Here is a 22,980-nt window from a genome sequence, read left to right on the forward strand (position 1 = left end):
AACATCAAGAGACACATTTTATGGGTCCACTTTCTGCCTCTCCTTTTAACAATAGCAAAATGGCCAATACATTCTGGGGCCCGTTTCACAAAGACATACGATTGATCTTACAATTGATTTAATAGCGGATTACATTGAGTGGTCAGTGACACAAAGGCGTAACTCCATTTTAGCCATTGATGAGTTTAAAGATAAATGCTCCACATTGACCCATGTAGTTAAGTTTCTGTTTCACAGGCCAGGTTTCGCTGGCTAAAAAAAACCTTTGAAACAAAGGAAACATGGGATTCATGTATTGTTTCGTTTTTGTGTACAGATGAATCAGGATCACCACTGTTTCTAATGTCATTCTTCTATGTTGTGCTTGTTTGAATTGGTTTAGCAAGACACGTTTCCCCTGTTTTAACTACTAGATGGCGGCTTTTACTGTGCTGCATATCCATCAGAGAAACGAATGTTCATACATATGTGTTCATTTAGTTTGTCATTTGTGGCAAAACCCATTTCACATTTACTGCACGTCAATCTAAGCAGCAAATCGTGCCTCTTCACATGCCTGACGACATCTGAAAAAGTATGCATAATTGTTTTGTGTTCAAATAGTTTGTCGTTTGTGGCAAAACCCATTCCACATTTATTGCACCTCCATCCGAGCAGCGAATGATGCTTTTTCACATGCCTGACGACAGCTAATGTCGTTGCAAAACACATGTTGCAATAATTGCATTTTGGTTTGTTAAGTCTTTCTTGTTGAGTCCAACCACTTTGAGAGTCCAAGATGCATTTGTGGTCTTTAAACGCTGAAAGCATTAAGAAACGCTTCTTGCATTTTTCACACTCACGCGCTAAAGAAATTGCCTTTGTTTGTTGAATCCTATATCCTGAAACAACAGAGAGTCCTATAACATGAGCTGTTTGCTCTTCATGTTGATTTTGGCACAGTGTGATACCTTTACGCACTTTGGAGATTCTACCTTTCCATTTGGAATGTCTTCTTATGTGCCTCCTGTACCTCTCAAAATCGGGCCACAGTCGTAAACAGTACCTACATTCAAATGGTTGTAGATTATTCTTGGTGATTCTAGTTGAAGGCACTTGGGTTCTGTGAGAAGACAGATAATAAAAGGTGTTTAATAACACAAATAATGCATCTGCTGCTTTCATAGAAACTTGTGAGTGAACCTTTAAATCATTGAAATTGATTATAAATGGTGCCACTTTAATTTCACCAATCAGCTTACCGCAACTAGCAATCAGTCTCAAGTTAAACTTCCTGCAAGGAGGAAAAGAGACTGATCAGTCAACAATCAGTCTTTTAAACCAATATATTTTTCCAGGAGGGCGATGATATAAAATGAAATCTGTGGCAAAATAATGGAAATTTTGCATTTGCTAAAAAAAAAAAAAAATGGAAGGGAAAATCTGTTTCAAATTTGGGGCTCCCCAACAATTGAAAGACAAAAAATGTAAAAAGTAAAGAAAAACTAAAAAAAGTGAATATACGGAGTGAAATCAAACCATCCTACTAGTAAAATATGCAGCTCAGCAAGTCAGCCCTGATCATCTACATGTAGTAGCAGTGGTGCAGCTACCCTACCCAAGGAAGGGCATATGCCCTGGTCTCAGAGGGGCCCAAATCGACCAATTCAGCACCCTCTAGATCAATTTTATGCCCCTCCAAGTGGTGAAAGACAAAATTTTCACACACTTTACTAGAGCTCAACATATGGCATTTGTCTACCGATCCGATATCTGATATCAACATTGTAATATCGGCTTATATCCGATACGATCTGATATCGTTTAAAAAAATGTTTTTGGCGACTTTGGAGAACCACTGGACCTATTTTGAAGTGCTAGGATAATTCACAGTTGATTTGAAGAAAAAAATTAACTTTAAATTTTAAAAAAATTTACCGATATCCGATCCGATATCGATGATATCAATATCTGGCCGATACAATATCTGATACGATAATCAGTGGAGCCCTACACTTCTCAGTAGTCATTTGGAAGACAGTTTTATCAAGGTCATTGGATAGGGTATCCAATGACCTTGGTAACCCTGAATACTTTCAACTGATTGATCTATCACATGCTCCATGTGGGGGGGCATCCCTATTGTTCTCATTATTTTGGCCACTTGATGGCACATGGGTTTGGAGCCTCCAAATTTTGGCCTAGCCCAGTGCCCCCACGAAAGTAAATCCGACCCTGCAGGGAATGCCCCCTCTTATCACCCCACCACTGCTTTAAACTTCACATCAACCTACCTAATTTGGTTTCCTGGCATTCTGTACTTGGCTTTTATGGTTGTATCATTTGTTGATAATACTTCATGGGCTGGTGCCACTCCCTGAAGAACAGAAAAGGAACAGCAAAATAGAGTAAATTTAAAAGTGACATGCAAATTGTACATTGTTTCCCGTACCCACTCACTATGAGATATGATGAGTAAGCAAACGGTGGTTTAGTTATAGTACCGTCTCTTGAAAGTTGAAATTCCCCTGGACAGGGAAGAGGCTAATTGTCTCATTGTAACCCGTACAGATCTCAGGGAGCTGATCCTGGTTGTGATGGCCATTTGTGGAATGTCCATAGGGTGAGCGCTCTAGAAGCTGTAAAGTCCCTGAGTATGGCAAGCCATTAGGGTCACAATGTGCAGGTAGCTACGCGCAGCTTATTTAAAGCTATGTGCAACCGTTTGACCAATCAAAATCGTAAATTTAATCACATGGTTGGGTCTTTACCTGCGCGTGGCATAGTGCAATTTGTCCTCTGTCACAAATATTATGTTAATTTTTGTAAGCGTTGACACTATTTTTATTCCCAAAATTTCCAATTTATCAAAAATCGACAATGGCATAGTTATTCTTCAGTGAAAAGAATGCAACAATTTTTACCTTTGACATTTTGATTCAAAAGAAATTGTCATTACAATATAACCGTATTTTAGGCCATCTTAATTATATCCTGTGTCTCAAAGCTGCAGCGCGTTAGTAAAATGGTGCGCATAGTCCTCTTTGAAAATCAAGAAATTTTTATTTAAAACTCTTTATTTTTTTTAACAAAAAGGCGAAAATAAAACTCAAAATTCGTATTTGATTTCATGTTTTTGATTTTTTCGCAAACTTTGGACACAAAAATAACAAAAGAGAAGAAGAATGGTTTGTAGCAGTGACTTTATTGTCTGCTATTTCAACATTTGCCACATTGGTTATTTTTTGCACAAAATGCTTGTCCGAAATCTTGTACTGACACATGAAAAATTTATAAAAAAAAAAAAAGAAGTAAAAAACACCGATTCCGCATTAGGTTTTCAATTTCTCACAAGCTTTGAGACACAGGATTTAATTAAGATAGCCTTTATCGCTACTTACATTTGAGCAGCGCTTCATTTTGCAGCTCTGCCTCAACCTCCCTGGGCCGCCATACTTCTTCATATCCTTGCAGAATTTACACTCTGCACACTCATCTCCCAACAAGCGACATTTGCCACATTTTATCCGATGTTCCCTGCTGGATGATTTTCTTGTCTTCAAAGCCAATGACACTTTGTCCCTTCTTGATATTTTGTCTTCCTGTATGGTATAACAAGAAATAGGGTACCACCAGGCATTAACATTGTTTATGCCCGCCTCTTGAACAATCACTCATAGAACAGGGGACATGATTAATTGCGCCATGAGTTGGGATACCTAATTTGGCGGTGGAGTAACACTTCTCCGCTTTAAGTGATGTTTATGATGTCATATTTTCCATAATACTTGTCAAACAATAATAAATTTGGTGTCATTTTAAAGAGTAATCTATACTCTTTCCATAGCAATAAATAAAATTGGTTCATATTGTTTCAGTTTTAATTAGGATTAATTAATTAATGAATTGGTGATTCCAGTGGCGGCTAGGGAGCCATTTTCACACTTAATTTTAAAGAAACGGGAAGGTCCATGTGTCATAAAAACACAATTTCTGGATTAACAGACCCCAAATACATATAAAAAGACACCAAAATAAAATAAAAAGCTTTAAAATAAGAAATTAATATCATTATATTACAAATATATATTTTTGAGCCCCCCCCCCCCCCTTCCTGAAAATGGTATTTTGGCCAGCACCAGCTCATTTCTTGGCCAATTTTCATTAAAAAGGTGTCAAAATGCTCAGGAAAACAAGCCTCGAGTAAGATGTTACTTAGCTGCAAGATGAAAGCCATTATAATTTTCAAAATTTCCATGTGTTACCGAAAGGGGTCCCAACTCATGGCGCAGGACCTTGAATGAAAACCCCATTCATACATTCCGAAACATTCAAACCTCATAACAATATAACCCTATTTTATTGCTGTACTTACATTTGAGCATCGCTTCATTTTGCAGCTTTGCCTCGACCTTCTGGGGCCACCATTGCACTTGTTACGCATCAACTTTAAAGAAAACTAGTGCGCCTGTTGCTGTAATAGCCCTTTAGCTATTAGGGGGTATGTGGGCACTTATTGGGGTATGTGGGCGCTTATTGGGGTAGGGGCGCTTATAGAAATCATTTTCAGCAATGAATGCTGGGAAGACACTTTAGCATATTTGCAGCAATGCATTCTGGGTAGACATTTACAGTGCATTTCAAATTGGGCATGTAGCCAAAAGCTGAATGGAATCTATGAATGAATGACCTTGTTCACCGGCTTGGGCAGCTTGAAACTTGTTGTAGATCGTCTACTGGATTCTTTTTATCCATGTGCACTTGCTGCTTTGTATCCACGTGGGGTATTTTCCCCATGACCTTTGACCTTGACCTCCGATGACCTTGAAACTACCGGTAAACAGCGCCTGCCCGATACCCATCTATGTGTGAAATATCGTAACGATGCGTCGAAGCGCGGCGGAACGCATAGCCGGACAGACAGACAGACAGACAGACAGACACACAACGGCTATTATTTTAGTAGTACTAGTGCACCTGTAGCTATGAGGGCCCTGAAGCTGTGACAGCACCAGCAGCATATGATAGCATATACTGTGTGAAGGTTTATATCAGCAATTTCAAACATATTGGGGAATCCCACATATTCCTACTCAGTTGCTTCCAGTGTACCTGCAGCTACTACAGATACATTATGTCTTTGAACTCTTGTCCCTTGTGGTCTCTGGCAATACTCCAGGAATGAATGAATGAATGACCTATTCACCCATAAAAAGCACCATGCTGCTTGGGCAACTTGAGACACGTTGGGAGTCGTCTAGTGGATTCTTTGTATCCATTTGTTTGTTATCCACTTAAGGAATTTTTCCCCCTAGATGACCTTTGACCTCGAGGGGGCCCTTCGAAAACCACCCGATCAACATGCTTTTCCCGTCACCTATCCATATCTGAAATTTCGGCTCGATGCGTCGAAGCGCGGCTGAACGCATAGCCGGACAGACAGACAGACAGATAACGCTTATGATTATTATAGTATAGACTAGTGCACCTGTAGCTGTGAGGACCCAGAAGCTGTAACAGCACCAACAGTATGATCAGTGACTGATAGCATACTGTTTGAAGGTTTATAGCAGCAATGTCAAACATATTGGGGAATCCCCCATATTCCTACGCACAGTTGCTTCCAGTAGGGAGCCTTGTGTGCTACCTGCAGCTACCAGCTACTACAGTATTTCTTTGAAAGCAAAATATTGTCCCTTGTGGTCTCTGGCAATGCGCCAGGAATGAATGAATGACCTATTTACCCATAAAAGCACCATGCTGCTTGGGCAACTGGAGACATGTTGGGAATCGTCTATTGGATTCTTTTTATCCATTTGTTTGTTATCCACTTAAGGTATTTTCCCCCTAGATGACCTTTGACCTCGAGGGGCCCTTCAAAACCACCGGTCAACATGCTTTTTCGGTCACCTATCCATATCCGAAATTTCGCTTGATGCGTTGAAGCATGGCATAAACGCATAGCCGGACAGACAGACAGAGCTTACGATTTTAGTAGATTAGATTAGATAGATAGATATAAAATACAAAGTATAAAGGCCTTAGACACAGCTATAGCATGTATATGTAAAGTCTGCACAAAAAGTAACTCAGCTGTTATAAATACGCCTATAGCTTCAGAACTAATAATTGAAAAATGTCGCTCAATATTAACAACACAGTAGTGCTTTTAAAGAAAAATACCTGAATTTAAAAGTTGCAGTTTACAGCGATCAATGGTTTTTACGCAAGCATTGTGGCACGTAACACCCTCTATTTACCTTCGCACTGACTTCAAATCAATACAAATAGCTGCAACTTTTAAAATCGGGTAATTTTCTTTAAAAACACTGCTGTGATGTTAATATTGAAAGAAATGGGACAAATGGGGTATCAAAATGCGCGCAAATAAATCGTCCTTCTTTCTATGTTTAAATATTGTGGAAACAATTATTAGTTCTGAAGCTATAGGCGTATTTACAACAGCTGAGTTACTTTTTGTGCAGACTCTATGTATAACGCAACTGAATAGTCTGTGCCCCCAAAATTTTATTTTGCCCCCCTGATCAAGAAAGCTAGCTACGCCCTGAACTACTCCCCATTCCAGAAAAATACAACTCACTATTTTTTTTTTTTTTTTTTTGGATTACAAAAAATTTTTTCCCATTTTGCCAAATGAAACATGGCTAAATCCTAATCCTTTCTAGTTCTAACTGGCATTGAAACTCAAATTTTAATATTTGGCCAATTTTTGGAAACAATGGCCAAAAAACATGCATTTTAGCATGTTTTTCATATGCTGTGACAATCAAGCCCAAAAACATGTACTAAGACTAATTTCAGTTCATGCATTCTAATTTTTGGAAAAGACATATTTCATTTTTATAACCAATCGTTTAATCAAAGTAACAAAAAAAAGTGAAAATTGTAGCAAAATGTCAGCATACATGTATATACTCAAGATTTTTGAATACTTAGACTTGTTCCAGGTCTTTCATTTTTGTGACTTGATTGTCAAAAAAGAAGCCAAAATGCAAGTTTTTGGCTCTTTTTTCAAGAAATTATTAAAATGGCTAACTTTTTCTTTTATCTCCAGTTTAAGGTGGTACGTACTACACCCTGGCCAATTTTGTGCCTATTTTTGAATTTGTCTCAATAATTATAGCGCATTGGTGACAAGTAAGATATTTATATTATAGGGGCAAGGACTACAAATACTGCACTGGAAATTTTATTTCAGCACAAACAGCAGTTGTGGAGTAACTGTCAAAAATGAGGGAACCCAATATTTGGTCAATAAATCAATAACTACTTACCATCAATTGCTTAACCCTAATGCCCTAAGGGCTTTTCGCCGACGGGAAGGGAAAGAAGGAAAGAATAAAGAGAGAAAAGAAGGAAAGAAGTTGTTTGCTCTGGGTGGGATTCGAACCCGAGACCCCTCGCATGCCAAGCACTGGGTCGGCGACACTTTGCCACGGGTCTTGGGCTTCGCTGGCCAGCGAAACCGTGCCTACATATCACTTAGGGCGATTGCGTCATCACACCACGTGGAATGCAGGCACGAACAGCGCATATATCAAGTAGTATTTTGTAGTATTCAGGCGGGTTAGGGTTAATATAAGCCATCAATGATGCCTTAAGTTGTTGTTTTTTTACTTGTAAGGCTGTAAATTGCATTTGAATTTTGATATTGGTGATGGAACTTTATTTCTTCTTTGCATTTTTAATTGAATTCTTTTTTTTTTTTTTTTTTGCTTTTTTTGCTAAATAAAATTAGGGTTGGGCCTACAAAATTGCACAAAATGCTTGTCCGAAATCTTGTACTGACACATAAAAAAAAACTCATAGAACTGAGGACATGATTAATTGCGCCATGAGTTGGGATACCTAATTTGGCGGTGGAGTAACACTTTTCCGCTTTAAGTGATGTTTATGATGTCATATTTTCCATAATACTTGTCAAACAATAATAAATTTGGTGTCATTTTAAAGAGTAATCTATACTCTTTCCATAGCAATAAATAAAATTGGTTCATATTGTTTCAGTTTTAATTAGGATTAATTAATTAATAAATTGGTGATTCCGGTGGTGGCTAGGGAGCCATTTTCACACTTTTAAAAGTTAATTTTAAAGAAACGGGAAGGTCCATGTGTCATAAAAACACAATTTCTGGATTAACAGACCCCAAATACATATAAAAAGACACCAAAATAAAATAAAAAGCTTTAAAATAAGAAATTAATATCATTATATTACAAATATATATTTTTGAGACCCCCGCCCCTTCCTGAAAATGGTATTTTGGTCAGCACCAGCTCATTTCTTGGCCAATTTTCATTAACCCCATCATGCACGAATTAAGTTTTAAATTCACAAAAAAATTTATATTGTGTTATTTTACATCTAAAGGGATTACAAGAACATACCCAGTGTTAAATTTTTTGGGCGGTGTTCCATTAATTAATTATGCACATGTCCTCATATGAGGACACTGCGCAACAAGGATGTCAATATTTACAAATATTTACATGCTACATACATCTACATAGAAAAATTTAAGACTTTAGTCATTTTCTGAAATAATAGAGAAATTGGGGTAAAATGTAAACAACTTGGGCTGAAAATGATGTAGAAATATTATTGGACTTCACAAAATAAGGAATTCAGGCAAAAAACAGAAACAAGTGACATATCTGCAACCATGTACATGCATACAAATGAATTGAAGTTCACGAATTACAACTTGTGAATTAAATTTCATGAATTACAACTTGTAATTAGAACTTAAATTCAACTAGATGTTATTCCTAAGCTAATTAGAGTTCAACAACTCAAGTTGAAATACAATCATTATTACATCCACTCTGTAGTAGGCCTATTGCATTCTATATGTATGTACTTTCCTATACCACCATGGTAAATGTTACACCTGTAAATGCACAGTGTCCTCTTATGAGGACGGGAGGGCGCTATAGTAAGACACCACAATGGCGCAGTGTCCTCATTTGAGGACACATGTTTTTTTCACTATTTTCAAGTATTCTAAAATATTTGTCACAATATAGTTGTTTCCATTATGTTCTATAACATCTATAAATACTAATAAAAAATTATAGTCACTTTCCTACGTCATAAAACAGGTAAAAAAATTGGCCGAATCTAGGGATCATAAAAAATAGCGCATGGCTGTGAAATCCCAATTGTAGAAATGTGCCTGGGGGTAAATAGAGCCTGTAGGCATTTATAAAAGCTCAAAGTGTATACTGTCCTCTCTTGACATTGTAATGCAACATTGCACATTGATGAAGGGGTATTAATACATTTTTCATTGTGCATTTATTATCCGTCCTCATATGAGGACACGGTGCGTGAAAGGGTTAAAAAGGTGTCAAAATGCTCAGGAAAACAAGCCTCATCAAGTAAGATGTTACTTAGCTGCAAGATGAAAGCCATTATAATTTTCAAAATTTCCATGTGTTACCGACAAGGGGTCCCAACTCATGGCGCAGGACCTTGAATGAAAACCCCATTCATACATTCCGAAACATTCAAACCTCATAACAATATAACCCTATTTTATTGCTGTACTTACATTTGAGCACCGCTTCATTTTGCAGCTCTGCCTCAACCTCCCTCGGCCGCCATTGCACTTGTTAGGCATCAACTTCAAAGAAAATATATAATACAAAGTATAAAGGCCTTAGACACAGCTATAGCATGTATATGTAAAGTCTGCACAAAAAGTAACTCAGCTGTTATAAATACGCCTATAGCTTCAGAACTAATAATTGAAAAATGTCGCTCAATATTAACAACACAGTAGTGCTTTTAAAGAAAAATACCCGAATTTAAAAGTTGCAGTTTACAGTGATCATGGTTTTTACGCAAGCATTGTGGCACGTAACACCCTCCATTTATCTTCGCACTGACTACAAATCAATACAAATAGCTGCAACTTTTTAATTCGGGTAATTTTCTTTAAAAACACTGCTGTGATGTTAATATTGAACGAAATGGGACAAATGGGGTATCAAAATGCGCGCAAATAAATCGTCCTTCTTTCTATGTTTAAATATTGTGGAAACAATTGTTAGTTCTGAAGCTATAGGTGTATTTACAACAGCTGAGTTACTTTTTGTGCAGACTTTATGTATGACGCAACTGAATAGTCTGTGCCCCAAAATTTTTATTTTGCCCCCTGACCAAGAAAGCTAGCTACGCCCCTGAACTACTCCCCATTCCAGAAAAATACAACTCACTATTTTTTTTTTTTTTTTGGATTACAAAAAATATTATCCCATTTTGCCAAATGAAACATGGCTAAATCCTAATCCTTTCTAGTTCTAACTGGCATTGAAACTCAAATTTTAATATTTGGCCAATTTTTGGAAACAATGGCCAAAAAACATGCATTTTAACATGTTTTTCATATGCTGTGACAATCAAGCCCAAAGAAATGTACTAAGACTAATTTCAGTTCATGCATTTTAATTTTTGGAAAAGACGTATTTCATTTTTATAACCAATCGTTTCATCAAAGTAACAAAAAAAGTGAAAATTGTAGCAAAATTTCAGCATACATGTATACTCAAGATTTTTGAATGCTTAGACTTGTTCCAAGTCTTTGATTTTTGTGACTTGATTGTCAAAAAAACATGCCAAAATGCAAGTTTTTGCCTCTTTTTTCAAGAAATTATTAAAATGGCTAACTTTTTCTCCAGTTTAAGGTGGTACTACACCCTGGCCAATTTTGTGCCTATTTTTGCATTTTTCTCAAGAATTATAGCGCATTGGTGACAAGTAAGATATGTATATTATAGGGGCAAGGACTACAACTACAGCACTGGAAATTTTATTTAGAGGTTAATAACTGCGCATCGGTTATTTGGAGGCATTGTGAAAATCTAAACATTTTGCCTTTGGAACCGAGGAATATCCCGAGGGCGTAGCCCCGAGGGATATTCCGAGGTCCAAAGTAAAATGTTTAGATTTTTCACAATGCTCGACATATTATCGATGCACAGTTATTTACCTCATTCATAACCGTCACTTTAATCTCTTCACCTTACAAAATAACACAAAAATTTGCTCAAAAGTTTATAAAAATAGATGATTTTTACATCTTCCCTTTCCAAAAATCGATCAGGCTAAAAAACACGACGACCAATAACAAAAGTGCATATCACAATATGTTCAAATATGGTAGCGCGTAATCCAAATACGGCAGCCAGCTCGCGCGCAGTTTGTTCGACGCACAACAACACGCAAACGCCGGTCAATTGTGTGCGACATTGGAACAAATATACGCATTTTGCGGTCAATTGTGAGATATTAATAACCTCGATTTGCGTTCGCGTTGTCACAAATAACTAAATGTAATTGGATCGCACACATCGCGTTTATTAATGAGGTTATGAATTAAGCACAAACAGCAGTTGTGGAGTTACTGTCGAAAATGAGGGAAACCAATATTTGGTCAATAAATCAATAACTACTTACCATCAATTGCTTAATATAAGCCATCAATGATGCCTTAAGTTTTTTTTTTACTTTTAAAGCTGTAAATTGCATTTGAATTTTGATAAAGGTGATGGAACTTTTCTTCTTTTTATTTTTAATTAAATTCTTTTTTTTTTTTTTGGCTAAAGATAATTAGGGTTGGGCCTACAAAATTGCACAAAATGCTTGTCCGAAATCTTGTACTGAGACATAAATTTTAAAAAAAAAATACAGTAAAAAAACCCGCATTCCGCAATAGGTTTCCAATTTCTCACAAGCTTTGAGACACAGGATTTAATTAAGATGGCCTTATCGCTACTTACATTTAAGCAGCGCTTCATTTTGCAGCTTTGCCTCAACCTCCCTGGGCCACCATACTTCTTCATATCCTTGCAGAATCTGCACTCTCCACAATCATCTCGCAGACAGTTGTCGCATAGGCCACATTTTATCCGATGTTCCTTGCTGGATGATTTTCTTGTCTTCGAAGCCAATGACACTTTGTCCCTTCTTGACATATTCTCTTCCTGTATGGTATAACAAAAAATAGGGTACCACCAGGCATTAACATTGTTTATGCCCGCCTCTTGAACAATCACTCATAGACAAGAAATTGCTAGGAGCATAGCCTTTTTTTCTCTAACTTGATCAACCTCGGTGAAAAGAATGCAACAATTCTTCCTTTAACATTTTGATTAAATTATTACATAAATATTCCTGTATAATCGCTACTTACATTTGAGCACCGCTTCATTTCACACTTTTGCTTCCACGTCCCTGGGCCACCATACCTCTTCATATCCTTGCAGAATTTGCACTCTTTACAATTATCTCGCAGACAGTTGTCACATATGCCACATTTTGACCGTCGTTTCTTGCTTGATAATTTTCTTGTCTTTGAAGGTGGTCTAGAAGCCAATGACACTCTATCCCTTCTTGACCTTTTGTCTTCCTGTATGGTATAACAAAAAATAGGGTACCGGCTCGTGACTAATCATGCACGCTATTATATAGCGTGTAACATGTAAACATCTCAAAAAAAGTAACTAACCCCCCTTAAATAATGGCCATTATTCAAAAACTGGCTATTGTATTACAAACACAGAGGACTACAGAGCGCGTACCACCAGTCAAAGTCTCCGCATCATCCGATAATGAGGGCCGATTGTTCCATGAAATGCGACAGGCGAGACTGCTATGCAATTACCGCGTATTTTCATGGTCTATCGCGTAATCACGAAAGCACGCAACGCATACGCGAAGGCACGCAGCGCTGGCGTACGAGATTGTTTGACACGACACAATCGAACAATCGGCCCTCATGAATATGCAAGAACTGGTAGCATACAATACACGGGGACTTTGACTGGTGGTACTTTCTCTGTTTATCTCTTTCCTCTATGATTACAAATCTGTAAAATGTGTTGGAAGCAGAATTTATTTCTGCGCATTTTGACACCTCATTTGATACGATAGCCCAGAAAACAATAAAACACCGATCAATTTAATGTAGTGAGGTCCAGATTTGAAAGTTGCACTTACAACAATACAAAAACACTCAGATTATCATTACACAGATTTCCTTCCATTATACTGAATAAAATCAATAGAATTTACTGCAACTTTCAAATCTTGGGTTACATTGATTTAAATGTATGCCATGACGTCAATATTTAGTCAATTGCTACAAATGAGGTGTCAAAATGTGAAGCAATAAATTCTGCTTCCAACGCATTTTACAGATTTGTGATACAATCGCCCTTTTTTTAATAATGGCCATTATTTAAGGGGGGTTAGTTACTTTTTTTAAGATGTTTATGAGTTTATTGTTTTGGGATGTTTTCATGGCAAGAATATTCAAATAAATGAAGACAATTTTTAATATACGTTGACCTGATTTTGTGCAGTTTGTGTGTGTATAGGGGTGTGTGTGTGTACGTCACACTGTTATTTTTCCTGAGGGTTTTTTTTTTAGTTGTTTTTATACTTTACACTTAACATAAATTCCGCGAAATATACAACTCGCATAATTTCATAAAATCCTAAAATCGCAAAAAAATTCTTATATCTGATGTACTTAGAGAATAAAAGATAGGATTTTGTCTTTTGCCTATCAATATCGTGTCATAATGGATGGGCTGGCCAATATTTTGAGTAGTGGATGCGGCGCAGCCGATATCCACTACGATAAAAATATTGGCCACCCCATCCATTATGACACGATATTGGATAGGCAAAAGACAAAATCCTATCTTTTATTCTCATTCTTATTCTGTTTTAATGTAATTTTTGCGAGAAAAACTGCCTTTTTTCAAAAAAAAATAAAGTTACTTTTGTGAGGACATCCCTGTTGTTTTAAATGAACGAAACCATCACGAACATCTAAGCCGCCGAATCGCGTTCTTAGTTCTCGCGACGTGTATTTACGCGAACGCATTATCGCGCGATCATTGAGGAGCAACAAGCGTGCCGCCGTTGCGTGGCGCGCGCTACCTGACTAATATCACTATCAACTATTGTGAGATATTATACACCAGAAAACCAATCAAATTACGTGAATTCTTTACAAGACGCACCCATTGAATAAGAATTGCAAAATACATGTTGCAATGATTGCATTTCCCCATGCAATTTGATTGAACGACAGTCGCTTGATCATGTTGATGAGTTGAGACAGTTCTTGTTTGTTTGTGGTGATAAAACATGGTTGTTTGATTGCATTTAGTCATTTTCAAACAAAGTTGAAAAATGATGGCGCTATTTATCTTAATTAAATCTTGTTTGCATCTTTACAAGGGTTAGACACTTGTATAATGATATATTAGAAAATCAGAAAAAGACTAAGCTATGGCAAGGACATTTTCAAAACACTTTTTATCATGAAATATAAGGTATAACTCTATTATAATAATATTTGGCTAATTTAAATTTAAAACATAATAAATAGCACCCTCAATTTGCACACAATGTAGTTTATAGAATAAATTACCACAAAATAAAGAAAAAGATGAATAAATTGATATAGAAACAAAAATCTATGTTAAAAATAGCTTAAAAAAGATACATGTATATTAGTGTGATTAGCTGTTGGTATTGTCCAGGCCTAGAATTGAACATTATATAATGTTTTGTTAGAAAAATTAATAAATAATCACATCAAACAACCGTGAAAACTCTGACAGCTTTAAGAACTGCTTCTTGCATTTGTCACACTCGTATGCTGTATACATAACTACTTCATCTACATGCAAATTGTTTTGTGTTCATTTAGTTTGTTGTTTGTGCCAAAACCCATTCCACATTTACTGCACATCCATCTGAGCAGCGACTGTTGCCTCTTCACATGCCTGATGGCATCTAAATAAGGGTCGTTTTATCTTTTCAGTTTTCGTAAGTCTATTGTTCAGATACGAAAACGCAAGGGATTAAGTAAGTTTACTGTAATCTGACTTCATTGATAACTTTGAAGTACCAATCAGCTTATTTAAATAGAGGGGAATGCCTGTGTCAATAAAGGCTGGAGAGATAAGATTTTTTAAATCATTGTTTTGTGTTCAAATAGGTTATCGTTTGTGTCAAAACCCATTCCACATTTATTACACCTCCATCTGAGCAGTGAATGTTGCCTCTTCACATGCCTGACAATATCTATTGTCGTTGCAAAACTTTGTTTGTTGAATCCCATTTCCTGAAACAACAGAGAGTCCTATATAACATGAGCTGTTTTGGCAGTTTGATACCTTCACGTACTTTGGAGATTATACCTTTCCATTTGGAATGTCTTCTTATGTGCCTCCTGTACCTCTCAAAATCGGGCCACCACCGTAAACAGTACCTGCATTCAAATGGTTGTAGATTATTCTTGGTGATTCTAGATGAAGGCACTTGGGTTCTGTGAGAAGACAGATAATAAAAGGTGTTACCAAAAATCTAATGTATCTGCAGCTTTCATAGAAACTTGTGAGTGCCCTTTAAATCATTGAAATTGATTATAAATGGTGCCACTTTAATTTCATCAATCAGCTGACCGCAACTACCAATCAGTCTCAAGTTCCACATTCCTGCGTGGAGGAAAAAAGACTAATCAGGCAGCAATCATTCTTTTAAACCAAGATTTTTTTTTCTAGGGGGACGGGATGGAAAGTGAAATATGGGGCAAAAAATGGAAATTTTGCACTTGCCAAAAAAAATTGGGAGGGAAAATCCATTTCAAATTTAGGGGGGGGCAACAGTTGAAAGAAAAAAATGTTAAAAGCAAAGGATAATAAAAACTAATAAAAAAAGTGAATAATACTGAATCAAATCAAACCATCCTACTAGTAAATTAAAGGAGGATTTTGTCATCCTAGCATCCTCTTTTTATGACATTTTTCAGTAGATATCCATGCAAAAAAGCTTATTCCCAAAATTTAAGTTGATTCCGATTTTGCGTTTGCAAGTTATGCATGATTATGTGTATTACACTGCTCCATAGGCCACTGTTGTAATTTTGTTCTGGTGTACCAGAACGAAATTCAAATTTGGCGATATTTTTGCTAAACGAATTAATCTGCAAGAAATATTTGGTACATAAACATTATGTAGCCAGAGGTATCCAATGGTATAAAAATCTCAACTTTTTTTGAGAAAAGTTGGGGGACGAGGCTGTGGATCACGAAATGCCCTTTTAATGTAGCTCAGCCCTGATTATCTACATGGCAGTGGTGCAGCTAGGGGAGCCAAGGGAGGGCATATGCCCTGAGTGCTGTTTTTGGCGGGCCACCATCCTAAACAGTACCTACCTGCATTCAAATGGTTGAAGTAGTAGAATATTCTTGGTGATTCTAGATGGAGGCTCTTGGATTCTGTGAGAAAATAGATAACAAAAGAGGTGTTACCAAAAATCTGCATCTGCTGCTTTCATAGAAACTTGTGAGTGCTCCTTTAAATCATTTAAATTGATTATTAATGGTGCCACTTTAATGTCACCAATCAGCTGACAACAAGTTACACATTCCTGCATGGAGGAAAAAAGACTAATCAGGCAGCAATCAGTCTTTTAAACCAAGATTTTTTTTCCAGGGGGACGGGATGCAAAGTGAAATATGGGGCTAAAAATGGACATTTAATTTGCAATTTTTTTTTGCCAAATAAATTTGGAAGGGAAAATCTATTTCAAATTTGGGGGCCCCTAACAGTTAAAAGAAAAAAATGTTAAAAGCAGTGGAAAAACTAATAAAAAAGTGAATATACTGAATCAAATCAAACCACCCTCCTACTAAATTTTGAAGTAGCTTCAGCCCTGATTATCTACATGGCAGTGGTGCAGCTAGGGGAGCTAAGGGAGGGCACATATGTGCCCTGGGTGCTGTTTTTTGGCGGGCCACCATCGTAAACAGTACCTGCATTCAAATGCTGAATGTTGAAGTAGTAGAATATTCTTGGTGATTCTAGATGGAGCCGGTTGGATTCTGTGAGAAGACAGATAACAAAAGGGTGTTACCACAAATCTAATGCATCTACTGCTTTTATAGAAACTTTTGAGTGAACCTTTAAATCATTGAAATTGATTACAAATGGTGCCACTTTAATTTCACCAATCAGCTGACTGCAACTAGCAATCAGTCTCAAGTTACACATTCCTGCATTTCATTTTTCATTTCATTTCATTTCATTTCATTTCATTTCATTTCATTTCATATTTATTCAATTCATATTTATTCAAAATAACTTCGTGGCAAATAGCCAAATTGCAAATGATTTTGCTTGTACGATCACATTTTGGCAGAGACTGAGCAAATTTCACACTGTGATTTTTCCTACGGTCAGAAAGAGTCTGAATTCCACATTTTCAATTGCATCAGTATATGAGTTGTATTTCTTGCCAAGTATTATTTTGCAAGCCCTTTTTTGCACTTTTTCAAGAGAATTAACCTGTTCACATGTCAAAGACGAATCCCATACAACATCACCATATTCTAACAATGGCCGTACAATGTACATAGCCTTTGTAAATAACTGCAAGTTCATCGTAGGTAAAACCAAATCTAAATCAAAAAGAGTATGGAGCATATACATGCGGCTATTGGTGTGTTTTTTTTGTATTTCATTAATTTATTTGTCCCACTTCAAATCATCCTGGATCCAAATGCTAAGAATTTTAGCAAATTTAACAAACTGAAGAGGCACATCGTCAATAGACGCAGTGGGTGCAGGTGGGTCATTCATGAAACGAACCTGAAGCCCTTGACACTCGAATGGATTTAGTGTCAAATTATTATTTTTTGACCAATCAACAAAACTGTCAAGATCTTTTTGCAGTGTACTCTTAGTAGTATATGATACATTTGATGCCAAAGATAGGTCATCTACATACTTCCACACACTACATGTAGCATCAGCCTCTGATGCTGCATCATTGATAATGATTTGGAAACCCAAAGGGCCCATTTTTGTGCCTTGTGGCAACCCCCATTTAAATTTTTGTAGTCAGATAAAGTTTGGTTATATCTGACACACTGTTGTCTACCAGAAATGAAACTACAAATCCATGGAATGAGAGATTCTCTCACACCTATATGAACAAACTTGGAGATGAGTAAATTGTGGTCTTTGAGGTCAAAAGCTTTTGAAAAATCCGTCACGACAACAGTTCCCACATTTTTTGATAAATTAGCCCCAGTGTGTAGAAAATGTACCAGACTAACCAGATAATGTGAGGTTGAGACTCCTTTAAAGGGAGTCTCCGGCAATCACAACATTATGCCTTATATGTAAGAAAAATTATTATCAAGCACGAATCAAGTGGTTTTATTTAAAAGAAACTCATATTGGCCATAAAAACGAATAAAAACATCCGTCTTTCAACACGCGATATTCACAATGCAGGGATACAAAATGAAGTATGTGGCAAAAAAATGGAAATTTTGCATTTGCCAAATAAAATTTGAATCGAAAATTAACAATTAAAAGGAAAAATATGTAATTAAAGTAAAGAAAAAAACTAAAAAAGTGAATATACTGAATCAAATCCAACCATCATACTAGTAGATTAATGTAGCTCAGCAAGTCAGCCCTGATCATCTACATGTTACAAGTAGCAGTGGTGCAGCTAGCCTAGGGAGCCAATGGAGGGCACATGCCCTGGGCGCTGTCTTAGAGGAGCCCAAACCGACCAATTCAGCACCCTCTAGATCAATTCTACACCCCTTTTGAAGACCCATTGAATCAAGGTCATTGGTAACACTGATTACCTTCAATTGATTGCTCTATCACATGCTCCATGTGGGGGCATCCCTATTGTTCTCACTATTTTGGCCACTTGATGAGGGCACATGCCTTCCTTACAGTGAGTGTGCCTCCAAATTTTGGCCTAGCCCAGGGTCCCCAAGAAGTTAAATCCGACCCTGTGGGGAATGCCCCCTCTTAGCACCCCACCACTGCTTTAAACTTCACATCAACCTACCTAATTTGGTTTCCCGGCATTCTGTACTTGGCTTCTATGGTTGTATTTTTTGTTGATAATACTTCATGGGCTGGTGCCACTCCCTGAAGAACAGAAAATGAACAGCAAAATAGAGTAAACTAGAAGGCTATATATTTGTACACAAATACGGCTATACCCACATGTTATCGGTGTGCCCAAACTTACATTTGGCAGAAAATGTGTAAAAAGTGAAAGTCCAAGTCACAAGCTTTAATTGAATGTATGTTGCACTGTCGTAGCACTTAAAATAAAGAAATTGTAAAAAAGTCCCCTCCCAGGGGAGTCGTCTCTCTTACTCTCCAAGTCTCCATAGGTTGATGTTGTCAGTATCTCTTCCTCACAGTGAGGCTATGCAATATGATTAGGGGAAACTATTCCAGAGGGAGTATGTAAATTAAATGGAACAGCCATTTCAGAGGGAGTATGTAAATTATACGGAACAGCCTTTTTTGGGGCCATTTCAGAGGGAGTATGTAAATTAAATGGAACAGCCAATGGGTATGTAATTTAACTGGAACAGCCTTAACGCTTCACGCTGGTATTTCCAATTATGATTTAATACGATCTGTCTGTTTAATCCTACGTGTGTGGGGTGGATGGGTGTGTGGGTGTTAGTAACAATATAATTCTCAGGTGCTATCTGTGTAGATATTCTGAGCCCGGAAGCTGCTTTCTTTGATGAGAAACGGCCCGCCCTTTGTTTTAACATTTGGGGCCCTGGGGCCCATAATATTTGACTTATGAGGCCCATGTACATAATTATGTTAAAGTATAATTCTCTAGTGCTATCAGTAGACTCAAGCTGGCCACTGTAGCTACTTTATTTACTGAGTAACGGCCGGCCCTATGTTTTAGCGTTTGGGGCCCTGGGGCCAATATTATGTGATATATGGGGCTCATATGTACATATAACAATGTAATTCTCAGGTGCAATCTGTGTACAAACTCTGAGCCATAAAGCTGCTTTATATGATGAGAAACGGCTGGCCCTTTCTTTTAACATTTGGGGCCCTGGGGCCCAATGACTTATGGGGCTCATGTACATTTGACAGCGTTCGAGCTTTGACTTACGTTTGGCGGACAGAATGGTGGGAACTTAAAGTGAAAGATATCCTACTTAAAGGAACATTTTCTGGGGTGAAATTTTGTGTATAAACTGAATCTGACATAAAAAATGCATAATTGTCAACTTTATGTCAAAATTTTCCCCATAGCACTGTACAGGCATATTTCTGCCCGAAGTCCTCAAATTTGAGCGAAAAAAAAAAAAAAAAAAATAAGTCCTTCAAAACTGGGACTCTCAGGGCTAAACAAACATAAACTTGCTCTAGAGGGAGGTCTTGGCTATAGCAAGTTTATATTTGTTTAGCCTTAAACCTCACAGTTTTGAAGGACTTATTTTTTTATGAAGGCCTTTATTTTTTCACACCCCTTACCAAATATTAGGGGTAGGGGTAACATATTACTACTTAAATTTTTGTCAGTACATTCAAATGTGTCAAGTTTTATACCACTATACTACATGTAGCTATTGAAATACTGAACATAAAGACACAAAAAGCATCTCAATAGCTAATATTATATACCTCATATATAGATTCCTGTCATCTGATTGGTTGAAAGTGCTGTCATTGAATTAACTATGCCCGCAAAATGAACTATGGACCGGTCCATGGAAATGAACTATGGACCGGTCATGTGCGTCACAACCAAACTGCGCATTTTTCCCAGCGTAATGATTACGCACGCATTAATGTTTTCACGCGCTATAATTACGCAGAAATCGCAGATTGTAATCTGTGTGCCGTTCGCATTGAAACTATTAATTTCTCTTCCCAAAATCGATGCTTTTAACTAAACAGATGACAAGAATCTTAAGATTTGGTATATAAAACAAATATTGACTGCTTTTTATTCGGGGCATGGTTACAATTATAGGCCCGCCGTGATCTCAAAACCAGTCAATATTTGTATACCATTGAGGAGCTCAAAATTAGGCGAAAATTTCATTTTTTCCCAAATCAATTGTCACCCTGACCCCCAACTTTCTAACCCTGTTACAAAAATTAAGAAACAGATTTATCCCATTTAATGATTTGAATATCACAAATGTACCTTTGTCACATAATTAGCATAAAAAATTAGGCACTACTCAGTAGTTTTCATGTTCATACACTCACAGGAAATTAGCAAGTCAAAATTTTTGTCACCCCAAAACGGCCATTTTCGGCCAAAATTGGACCAAAAAATGGATTTTTCTCAAAATCAGTGAAAAATAAGGGGTTTTAAGTGCCAAAATCTGAAAATATGTGACATTTTACCCCTAGTCAACCACCGGTCAAGTTTTGATTTCATCCCTTAGTAATCATGTCAAATTGATAGTACAAAAAAAGGTTTAAAATCTTACATATCAGGGTGACCAGGAGGGCAAAACTTCTCATAGTGGGGAAGCTGCACGCTTTGTCCCCCCTCCTCCTTTGGCTATGCAACTGTGCCAGTTATATCAGAGCTATTTATACCAGCTCATGATGTGCCTGTTTACACAATCTTTATTCCAAAAACTTCCTATAGTCAACAAAAAATTCATGACAAATAAAGGGCCCTATTATATAGTTTAAGTCATATAGACCTTGTAAGATACACAGGGATCTTAGTTCAATTTTACGGCAAGGCCGGGTTGGAAACGCTCTATATCTTGGCTCCACGACATGTCATAACATTAGCTTATTAATGACTCATTACTATACTCACTCCGTTGCACGAATTTCAGGTTCTTTTTGCAACAATGTTCTTTAATCAGCTAAAATAAGCAATTTCAGTAAGAACGTTATCGTGTCACACAACTTTGCTGTAAGCTGCCATTTTCCAACAGTCTTTTTTACCAGTCGCAAATAAACAAATCGGGAAAGAGCCTCAAAGAGGCGAAGGACGCCATCAAAAGTCAAAAAGGTGTTTTGGACGTTACATCCTTTTCATATCAAGATCGGAAAAGTTCGGAAAACCGTGATATTTATTTAGTAAGCTAGGGGGTCAAATTGTACCCAAACTGGCAGACAAGAAATGTCATGAATTACGACACCCTTTTGCGCGAAAATACAGCTTATTAAGCCAATGTGAACATGGGGTCATCGCGAGAAATATTTACCTAGCATAAAAGCTAACACCTCAGCTACTTGGTTTTTCACAATAAGATACTAATGGAAAGAAATGGATAATGTCCGTAATTTTTCGTCAGTTAAATTTTTTTACGGAACGTGTTTGTTTACGTTCATCACCTCTTCCATAGTCAGTCTCTTACACAACGCTACCACCACACGCTTAATTGCACGTTGAGTATCCTTGGCAAAAGTACCTCTCTTGTCCCTAAATTGACCATCGAAAGTTCATCGTAGTTATGATGCCTGTTACACATTGGAACTTCGCACTGTACATGATGCTGAAGAGGTACTTTTAGACGCGCGCGACAGGGGAAATTATTTCATGCTTCGGGTTTTATCGGAATTACTCAGTATGAAAAGGTCTATTAAGATGAGTAAGTGTTCCAAGTTTGGAGTTGCATAATAGCATGGTCTAAGTCACTATTTATAAACCTTTTTATGGTTTATTGAATACATTTTGAGTTATAATTTTGAGTTCAACTGATTGCATTCATCATCATTAATAACATGTTTTTATTTATCAAAAATCAACTATGGATGGCAGAGTTATTCTTCAGTGAAAAGAATGCAACAATTCTTCCTTTGACATTTTGATTTTTTTAAAATTATCATGACAATATAATTGTATAATTGTTACTTACAAATATTACATCTGGGCACCTTTTCATTTTGCTGCTTTGCCTCAACTTCCCTACGGCACCAATATCCATGTACTTGTTAGGTATCTTCAACTATAATATAAATAAGAAAATGTAAAACATAAAATACAAAGTATAGACGAATCCGACAAGCCAAGTGATGGTCAGGATTAAGTCGGTCATAGCTGGGGGCCATCTGCGCCAAACTAGCTTAGTTCATTTGGATTGCGATCCAAGACGCTCACTATTGCGAGCGAA

At 37.0% G+C, this 22,980-nt stretch overlaps 1 protein-coding gene across 1 annotated transcript in view; it reads right to left on the reverse strand.

Moving 5' to 3' along the window:
* LOC140164545 (uncharacterized) overlaps positions 1 to 22,980 on the reverse strand; it is an 83,211-nt gene that overhangs the window by 54,838 nt on the left and 5,393 nt on the right. The window contains exons 3-11 of the mRNA XM_072187850.1: positions 22,726 to 22,815; positions 18,906 to 18,988; positions 16,843 to 16,911; positions 16,243 to 16,305; positions 15,212 to 15,353; positions 12,198 to 12,413; positions 11,785 to 11,988; positions 9,555 to 9,626; positions 3,381 to 3,581 (exon numbers count right to left, since the gene is read on the reverse strand). Coding sequence (XP_072043951.1) covers positions 3,381 to 3,581; positions 9,555 to 9,626; positions 11,785 to 11,988; positions 12,198 to 12,413; positions 15,212 to 15,353; positions 16,243 to 16,305; positions 16,843 to 16,911; positions 18,906 to 18,988; positions 22,726 to 22,815 — 1,140 coding nt within the window. The remainder of the gene's footprint in view (positions 1 to 3,380; positions 3,582 to 9,554; positions 9,627 to 11,784; positions 11,989 to 12,197; positions 12,414 to 15,211; positions 15,354 to 16,242; positions 16,306 to 16,842; positions 16,912 to 18,905; positions 18,989 to 22,725; positions 22,816 to 22,980) is intronic.

Source organism: Amphiura filiformis, chromosome 11, assembly GCF_039555335.1.
Source record: "Amphiura filiformis chromosome 11, Afil_fr2py, whole genome shotgun sequence".
NCBI classification, from domain to species: Eukaryota; Metazoa; Echinodermata; class Ophiuroidea; order Amphilepidida; family Amphiuridae; genus Amphiura; species Amphiura filiformis.